General features: G+C 43.5%; 1 protein-coding gene across 1 annotated transcript in view; it reads left to right on the forward strand.

Annotated features, from left to right (window-relative positions):
• pdhx (pyruvate dehydrogenase complex component X) overlaps positions 1 to 9370 on the forward strand; it is an 81894-nt gene extending 72524 nt beyond the window's left edge. The window contains exons 10-11 of the mRNA XM_055939942.1: positions 3205 to 3269; positions 8362 to 9370. Of these exons, the coding sequence (XP_055795917.1) occupies positions 3205 to 3269; positions 8362 to 8617 (321 nt within the window). The 3' untranslated portion in view covers positions 8618 to 9370. The remainder of the gene's footprint in view (positions 1 to 3204; positions 3270 to 8361) is intronic.
• The last annotated feature ends 893 nt before the right edge of the window (positions 9371 to 10263 follow it).

Genomic DNA, 10263 nt, shown 5'->3' on the forward strand with positions numbered 1-10263 from the left:
CTTAGACTGCATTCCTCAGGAGCTTTCTTTAGAAAGGTCAGGCTGGGTAATGACTTGTAGTGTGGAGGCTCATTCTGAATCACTCTCTAGGTTAACGCATTAGCAGGGTTGGTGGCGTTTACCTTCTTGGACAGGGACCAGGGAGTATTGCAGATCTGGGTTCAAATACATGTGTATTTGTCATTTAAATACCATCAATTATTTTCTGTGTATTTCAGTATTTAAGTAATGTGGCCCGAATCAACTGCTTCTATTGGAAGTATTTGAAAGTATTTTCAAATCCCTAGGTTAAATGCATTGGAGTGTATTTGATTCAGTGTGTATGACTATTTTTATGCACCAGCTGTTATTGACAAATAGATACAGACCGCCAGCCCTTGTCTTACCGGAGGCAGCTGGTCTATCTTGTCGATGCAGCATGAACCCCGCCAGCTGTATGTTATCTGTGTCGTCGTTCAGCCACGATAGTCTTGATTGGAGCTTATCCAGTTTATTATCCAATGATTGCACATTGACTAATAGGACGGATGGTAGAGGCAGGTTACACACTCGCTGTCGGATTCTTACAAGGCACCCTCAACCTACGGCCTATATCTCCCTCTCTTCTTCATGCGAATTACAGGGATTAGGTCCTTGTCCAGTGTCTGAAATAAAACCTTTGCGTCCGACTCAAAGAAAATATCTTTGTCCTGTACAAGGTGAGCAATCGCAGTTCTGATATCCAGAAGCTCTTTTCGGTCAGAAACATTATGTACAAAATAAATGACAACGCGAAAGAACACACACAATAGCACAATGTGAAGAAAATGTACTTGTTTGACACAGTTTGCATGATGGTCATGTACTGTATCATCAATTCATTAAGACTTGGTTTCTTCTATCAATCCACTAGCAACACCAACATAATTTGTGCAAGATTTAATAACTGCAAAGAATAATGCAGATAATGCTTTGGTAGAGGCCTGAAGTACAACCCTCCAGACCTGGATTCACCTGTTTTATTTATTTGTTACTTCAGTTTATTTTAGAAAATACTTCCTTAACACTTATGTCTTCACTGCATTTGTCTGAGTTATTGGACATTTAAGACTCAAGTTCCCTCCATCTCCATTTCAGCATCCAGCTATCAACTGTGCCATAATTATACATAAATATACATACGGATATGATGAGAAAAGATCACCATGCTAGATCAGTAGAAGGTATATAAAGAGGTTTATAGTGGGGGTGGGTACAGAGGCCTCAGCTGCCATAGGCCACTAATGGAGTCTACAGAACCACTAGTCAGTCCTTACCCTCAGGTGACTGCCTGCAGCTGGGGAGAGCGGGAGGGAGGGAGAGCTCAAACACACTTGTACATGCACATTCATTCTTGCTCGCTCTCACGCACACAACACACCGGTGTGCCAGCTTAAGAAATAGACTTCTGTCTCAAGAGGCTAGTGATTAGGCTGTGTCACCAGCAGTGACAATGTAAATCCCCTCATGATGCAGTGGACATGTGCTCCCCATTTTGTGGCCCGCCACAACTCATTACTGTTCTCTAATATTGACTCTCCCCAGAGTGCACACAATCGCTAACAAGACACACACACAACCATGTATATACACGCAGACTGTTCTCTTTCTCATGCACATTTACTACACATTAAATATGAGTCAGAAGCCTGGTTTGAGTTAGGGCAGAATGTAAACCCCTTATCAGCAGCTAATTGAATACAACATGTGGTCTGGAAAATACACAGAGCGCTCACTGGCTACCATGCCTGAATCCACTGAAAACATGATTGCTTCTCCTTTCAGTGCTTTTATTGCAAATGGCTCCCCATGTGTTCTATTGCGTCTCTGGGTCTTTTGACATAGTGTTTTAGATAAAAGCAGCTTCGCTGCAATATCTATAAAGCATTTTTCAATTTGAATGAGCATGACGTACATGAGTGTTGTATGTAGGATTATGATACGTCATATTGATTATTTGGACTTTTGATTGAAGAAGGGAATGTGTGTTTTCATGTTATTGTTTGTAAAGCACCATTACATGAGAGAACTGCTCTCCTGTCTTCTCTGCTCACTGAGTCATGTCAACTCCCTTACTCAGTCTAGTCGATTCAGGTCAATAGGGAGGATGACACACTTAATACATTTGGTGAAGCAGCAACTTGGGCTCTCACTCCACTGTAGCCAGTAAAGGGAAAATGTATAGTATACAAAAGTACTACTGTGTTTGAAGTTTACCCTGGACTTGTAATCAACAATGGTGTCAACTGGGTTAAACTTAGATGATAGGCTACAGGACATGCATTCAGAGCTGTAAATCAAGATGAGTCGATTGTTTACACACAATGTTCATTTAACAGAATATTGTTGTCATTAGTCTAGTGCAGTCACATTTCACCCCAGATGGCCTGCTTAGGATCCTTCTAAAGACTAATAGCTGATTTATGCTCGATCCTGCAATGCTGTCCCGAGGCTCCGTATGGAGGGTGTGACGCAATTGCGGCTCCTGCGGAGGCCAAATCGAGCTCCATATGGCGATGCCATGCGCCTCCTAATTTTTTTAACAATGCAGAGCGTAAGTAGTATGAACGACTTGACTTCTACAGAGGCCGTATCGCAGTAAATGCTGTATGGCCACTGCAAATGACAGATTGACCCTGCAGAGCCTTTAACTCTAAATTAGTGGGATTTTTCATTAAAAGCAATAGCCTGCAGTGTTTCCTCCCGTTCAGCCAATTTAGCTCTCATTGTGTTAATGAAAAAGCAATGTGTTGCCTTCGATGGGGTTCAACAGAGTGGTATTGAACTGCACTCTGCTCTAGCTCTGTGTGTGTTGATGCCTAGGTTTATTTAAGTGATGCTAACAGAAGCTCTGGTGTGAAGCCCTTTTACTAAAGCAGTTGGGGTGTTGACAGTATGAACTCTGAGTGAGGTTTGCCTTTAGAATGTTAACCATGCCATGTTGGAGGTTGTCAGCATTTCAACATTACAGTATGGACTTCATGGTTCAACGATATCACTGGAACTACTAGAAACCTGATTTGATAGATATGATTGAACCAGCATCACCTCTAGACAGTAGATCATTGATTTGAGTTAGGCCAGAATGTAAACCAGTTTATCCCTGATAATCTAATTTCAGAGTAAGTCCAGAAGATCATCTGACTACATTAGATGACTGACTAAATGCTTATCTCTTCTCTCCAGGCTCTGGCCCAGAAGGCTCGAAATGGGAAGCTGCTTCCTCATGAGTACCAGGGAGGCTCCTTCAGGTAAACACAACACGCCCTTGCTATTAGGGCTGGGAATTGCCAGGGACATCACGATACGATATTATCGTAATATTTAGGTGCCGATACTAAATGTATTGCGATTCTATATGTATTGCGATTGGATACTGATTTTTATAGTGACTTTACATTCAAAACATATTGCTCACAATACATTGCCTTCATAAAGTATTCATACCCATTGCTTAGTCCACATTTTGTTGTTGCAGCCTTAATTCAAAATGGATTAAGTAATTATTTTTCTTCCACCATTTACACACAATGCCCCATAATGAAAACATGTTTATAGACATGTTTGCAAATGTATTGAAAGTGAAATACAGATATCTAATTTACCACCAAGACTCTTCCTAGAGCTGGCCGCCCGGCCAAACTGAGCAAACGGGGGAGAAGGGCCTTCATCAGGGAGATGACCAAGAACCCAATGGTCACTCTGACAGAGCTCCAGAGTTCCTCTGTGGAGATGGGAGAACCTTCCAGAAGGACAACCATCTCTGCAGCTCTCCACCAATCAGGCCGTTATGGTAGAGGGGCCAGACGGAAGCCACTCTTCAGTAAAAGGCACATGACAGCCTGCTTAGAGTTGCAAAAAGTCACCTAAAGGACTCAGACCATGAGAAACAAAATTCTCTGTCCTAATGAAACCACAATTGAACTCTTTGGCCTGATTGCCTTGCGTCATGTCTGGAGGAAACCTGGCACCATCCCTACTGTGAAGCATGGTGGTGGCAGCATCATGCTGTGGGGATGTTATCCAGCGGCAGGGACTGGGTGAGGCCTCAGCTGCCATAGGCCACTAATACAACCCTCCAGACCTGGGTTCACATGTTTTATTTATTTTTTACTTCAGTTTTTTTTTAGTAAATACTTCCTTAGCACACTTGTCAGGATATAGGGAAAGATGAGCGGAGCAAAGTACAGAGATATACTTGATGGAAACCTGCTCCAGAGCGCTCAGGACCTCAGACTGGGGCGAAGCTTCACCTTCCAACAGGACAACCCTAAGCAAACAGCCAAGGCAAGTCAGGAGTGTCTTCCGGACAGGTCTCTGAATGTCCTTGAGTGGCCCAGCCAGAGCCCGGACTTGAACCCGATTGAACATCTATGGAGTTACCTGAAAATAGCTGCGCAGCAACGCTCCATCCAACCTGACAGAGCTTGAGAGGATCTGCAGAGAAGAATGGGAGAAACTCCCCAAATACAGGTGTGCCAAGCTTGTAGCGTCATACCCAAGAAGACTTGAGACTGTAATCGCTGCCAAAGGTGCTTCAACAAAGTACTGAGTAAAGGGTCTGAATACTTATGTAAATGTGATATTTCAGGGTATTCTTCCCACTTTGTCATTATGGGGTGTAGATTGATAAAAAAATATATATTAAGATTTGTGTATTTCATCCATTTTAGAATAAGGCTTTAACAAAATGTAGAATAAGTCAAGGGGTCTGAACACCTTCCGAATGCACTTTATAAGCACTTTTTTTTCTCTTGAACTTATTTACACTTGCCATACAAAGGGGTAGAATATTTATTGACTGAAGACATCTTTTCATATTTTGTTAATTTTAAAAACAGAATTCCACTTTGACATTATAGGGTATAGTGTCTAGGCCAGTGACACATCTGAATTTAATACATTTTTAAGTCAGGCGGTTACGTAACAAAATGTGGAAATAGTCACGGGGTGTGAATTCTTTCTGAAGGCACTACGTCTGCTGCAGAGGAACAAGAGAGCCATGACAAAAAAGAGTTCTGAGCAGTCATGGAAATATAAGTGTTGGCGCCATATTTCAAAAGATGGAGAACAAGCTATGAAGGAAGTGTTGGTGCAGGTACAGCCAACTAGCACAACTATAATATTGCGATAATGTCAAAACAATACGATATATCGTCAAAAACAGATCTCTATGTAATTATCGATTTTTGGGTGAACTGATCTTTGACTCAGGTTCTTACTTAGCACTTCACATGTTCTTCAACATTTAAGTATACAGACGTACAGGTCTATGGCGTGGGAGACCATGTGTGGTAGCAAGGTGCTCAATAGCTGTGTCTGTATCACCGTCGACTTCACTATTATTACCATCTGCCGTGTTTGTGCCAAGTGTCATGTAAAAATCTTCCCAGCATGAATTAGTTCCCAATTGTTCTGATTTTGACGTCATGTTGTAAAAATGTTCACAGCTTGAAAATGTTCCCAGTCATTAATTGCACAATCGTCTGTGTGGATGGCTGAGCTGCTGCAGATGTTTCTCACACCCCCTCGCCCTTGACTTAGCTAGCGTAATTAGCTCTAAACTGGTCGAGTGACCTTGTTCTCAGAGGTGTATAGCTAGTTAAATTAACAAATATGCATTTTCAATCAAAATTGGCAAACGCAAAAAATCTCTCCTCACATCAACCCTCAGCACTTTGACGCGCAGTCTGGGTATTTATATGCTGACCTCAAGCCTCAACAAGCATCTTGTTATTGGTCAATATTCCTGGCCAGCATTGATTGGCAGATGTGTGAAGTAAATGTGCGTGCCCACGGAACAGTTTTTCGAGGTAGAGGGAGAGACATCCGCACGTCCGCACGAGATCAGTAATCCACATAAGGAGATGCACGTGCAATTATTGAACTGGGAACATTTTCACGCAGGGAGAAATTTTACAGCATGACGTCACAATCTTAGAACGATTGGGAACTATTTCACGGGGGAAGATTTGTACCTGGCACCAGGCATGAGGTAATAATTCCTGTATAGTTCAGTGGTCTGCTGATAGGGAAGCAGTCCTAAATGTCCTGCTATTAGTTATAACCCAGCCCCATATAATAGCTAGTCCATATATTATGCATATTCTACATTATCACATGCAGGCATGAAGAGAATATGTGGCCAGACGACAAGAGCCATCAATTACGTGGCCATCCATTCCAGTGGAGGGAGGGCGGGCTGTTTTAATGCATTCAAATTAATGGGGTCTTTTAGACATAAATGGGTTTTTTGTCTCGGAGAGGAGGCTAATTAATTCCTATAGCGGATGTGAGCTCTCTATCTCTCCTTGAAGATAAACTCAGCAAATAAAGAAACGTCCCTTTTTCAGGACCCTGTCTTTCAAAGATAATTCGTAAAAATCCAAGTAACTTCACAGATCTTTACTGTGAAGGGGTTAAACACTGTTTCCCATGCTTGTTCAATGAACCATAAACAATTAATTAACATGCACCTGTGGAACGGTCGTTAAGACACCAACAGCTTACAGACAGTAGGCAATTAAGGTCACAGTTATGAAAACTTAGAACACTAAAGAGGCCTTTCTACTGACTCTGAAAAACAAAACGAACGATGCCCAATGTCCCTACTCATCTGCGTGAACGTGCCTGAGGCATGAGGACTGCAGATGTGGCCAGGGCAATAAATTGCAATGTCCGTACTGTGAGATGCCTAAGACAGCGCTACGGGGAGACAGGACAGACAGCTGATCGTCCTCGCAGTGGCAGACCACGTGTAACAACACCTGCACAGGATCGGTACATCCGAACATCACACCTGCCCGAGTTACACCAGGAACGCACAATCCCTCCATCAGTGCTCAGGCTGAGAGATGCTGGACTGAGGGCTTGTAGACCTGTTGTAAGGCAGGTACGCACCAGACATTGCCGGCAACAACAATCGCCTATGAGCACAAATCCACCGTTGCTGGACCAGACTGGACTGGCAAAAAGTGCTCTTCACTGACGAGTCGCGGTTTTGTCTCACCAGGGGTGAAGTTCGGAGTCGCGTTTATCGTTGAAGGAATGAGCGTTACACCAAGGCCTGTACTCTGGAACGGGATCGATTTGGAGGTGGAGGGTCCGTCATGGTCTAGGGCGGTGTGTCACAGCATCATCAGACTGAGCTTGTTGTTATGCAGGCAATCTCAACGCTGTGCGTTACAGGGAAGACATCCTCCTCTCTCATGTGGTACACATCCTGCAGGGTCATCCTGACCTGACCCTCCAGCATGACAATGCCACTAGCCATACTGCTCGTTCTGTGCGTGATTTCCCGCAAGACCAGAATGTCCGTGTTCTGCCATGGCCAGCAAAGAGCCCGGATCTCAATCCCATTGAGCACGTCTGGGACCTGTTGGATCGGAGGGTGAGGGCTTGGGCCAATCCCCCCAGAAATGTCCTGGAGCTTGCAGGTGCCTTGGTGGAAGAGGGGGGTAACATTTCACAGCAAGAACTGGCAAATCTGATGCAGTCCATGAGGAAAAGATGTGCTTTAGTACTTTGTGCAGTTGGTGGCCACAGCAGATACTGACTGTTACTTTTGATTTTGACCACCCCCCCCCTTTGTTCCGAGACACATTATTCCATTTCTGTTAGTCACATGTCTGTGGAACTTGTTCAGTTTGTCTCAGTTGTTGAATCTTGTTGTTTTCATACAAATATTTACACATATTACGTCTGCTGAAAATAAACACCGTTTTGCTGAGTTTATATGCTTACTACCTCCCTCGTTCCATCCCTCACTTTATCCATTCGTCCATCCATCCCCAAGGCCTATATGTTATTAAGTCACACAGCAAATTGCCTATGGATGTTATTGCTCACCAGACACAGAGCTAGGATGGTCTCTCTCTGTGTTCACCTCTGTTGTTAGAAGTGTCACATTGTCTTTGTCTGTTGAGGAAATGTTCCCTCTGGTGTCCTCTTGTATTCCGTTTTATTCACCTATATATTCCACTGCTCTGTTGTATTCAGTTTTATTCACCTCTCACCCTTCTTTACGATGTGAGTATATGTTGTATTGAATTTATTAGTAACAGGGAATCGGTAGTAATAAGGCCCCGTTATCTCTGACTGTAATCTCCCCTTGGTTAATTGTCTGCATGTTTTCCCTGGCTGAGCCATACTTATAATGGGTTATCCATTTCCTCCTATCTCTCTCATTTCCCTCCCTTCACTCACCACCCTTCTTTCTCTCTCGCACTCTCTCATACCTCCCCCTCATTCTCCTATCTCTCCTCCCCCTATTTATTCCTCACAAATCAAATGAGCTTTATTGGCATGAAAGATTAAATCTCTCTCTCTCGCTCTCTCTGACAGTATTTCTAACCTGGGAATGTTTGGCATCAGTGAGTTCAGTGCGGTGATCAACCCTCCCCAGGCATGTATCCTGGCTGTGGGAACATCAAGGGCTGTGCTGCATCTGACCGAGGAGACCGGTGCCCTGAGCACCCAGCAGCTGATGACCGTCACCCTGTCCAGCGATGGGCGCCTTGTGGACGACGAGCTGGCATCACGCTTCCTGGACAAGTTCCGTGCCAACCTGGAGCGGCCACAGCGCATGACACTGAACTGAGAGGGGGATGACGAGGGAGTGAAGGAGAGCGAGGGAAACACTTCCATCATGAAGCCTATTTCATGCTTGTAAGAGAAGTGGACAGACAGTTAATCTTAACTAAATGATCATTGTCAATGCACATTTCAATGTTAGGTGTGCTATTGGCCTGTATATAGTCGTTTTGACTGTTTTTGACCTATGCTATGTCCTGATCATCACTCATAAGGCTTTGGGATGGAGGTGTGTAAGTGTACTATTGCTGGAGAGGTCTATGTTCTGTAGTGGAGCCCTGGACAAATGTTACCATAACAGTTAACCTGTGGGAGGTGGGAGCTACATGGGAGCTATTCTAACACACCAAGTTGGTATCTAAAGTGGCTATTCCAGTCCCATATATCAAGTCACAATGCAACGACCCATGTCACAATTAGTTCTCATTCTTTCACCTGGATAATTCTAACATGTTTTTGTAAATTTATTTTGTGTTTATTATGGGCCATCAAAAGCACTGCATTTCTTCTGTGTAACTCATTCTACCCCTGACAGAGTGAGCGGCACTTAGAAATTCCTCTCAACATTCTGACTGTGATTTTTGGGTCTCCTGATAGGTTGAGGAAAGCAAACAAGTCCACTGATATCTCTCACGATTGTGAAAATGAAAGGTTTTAACTTATTTAAATACAAATTTAGTCTATCATAACCACCCCCAAAACAGATATATATTGACAAAGCAAACCAATAAATTGCATATTTTCTGTTCAACTCACAAAAGGCTGTTCTGTGTTTTATTTACCAATGTCTCCTCCATCCTGTCTTATATAATCCTCTCCAGTGTAAATACAGATGTGTTTGGGTCTGTGTGCTTAATTGGAATCTGAAGCCAGAGATTTGCATCATGGCTATTGCATAGAAACCAATTAGGATAATTTGCTGGCTAGAGAGGGGTGTTAAGCCTCCGGCGGAAGATGGGTTTGCGCTCTAAGTATGTTTAAAACAGCTGTTTACGTGTGTGTCAGTACTGGTGGGGTACTGTATCCTCCATAAACACACAGACACTTTGGACACACTGGAAATGTTCTAATGACATCAATATCCCACTCCCTTTACCCCAACAGAGCCCTCTGTGGCCCTAACAGAGCTCACCTTTGTTAAATCAGAGATGCTCAATATAATTTTGATTTGGAGATCTGAGGCGTTCCCGGATTCATCTTATCCCCCCTTGTGAGAGATCACATTGCCTGGGGGATGGCCCTGGGACCTGCTCCGTTGTGAGAAACACTTTGAAACAGGTCATACATACATGCACTTGTCCAATGAGAACACTTTTCGTTACAGCACCCATACTATCAAACATTCCTTTACATGCTATCTATCCCTAAACACGCTACCTATCAATGAAATTGATTTATAAAGGCTTTTTTTCCATAGCATATGTAATGTACATTATATTTTGCCCTCTGAACAGCCTCAATGCATTGGGGAATGGACTACAAGTTGTCGGAAGCGTTCCACAGGGATGCTGGCCCGTGATGACTCAAATGCTTCCCACAGTTGTCAAGTTGGCTGGATGTCCATTGGGTGGTGGACCATTCTTGATACACACGGGAAACTGTTGAGCGTGACAAATGCACTCAAATCATGTGCCTGGCACCTACTACCATAAC

The sequence above is a fragment of the Salvelinus fontinalis genome, chromosome 12, assembly GCF_029448725.1.
Source record: "Salvelinus fontinalis isolate EN_2023a chromosome 12, ASM2944872v1, whole genome shotgun sequence".
Lineage (NCBI taxonomy): Eukaryota > Metazoa > Chordata > Actinopteri > Salmoniformes > Salmonidae > Salvelinus > Salvelinus fontinalis.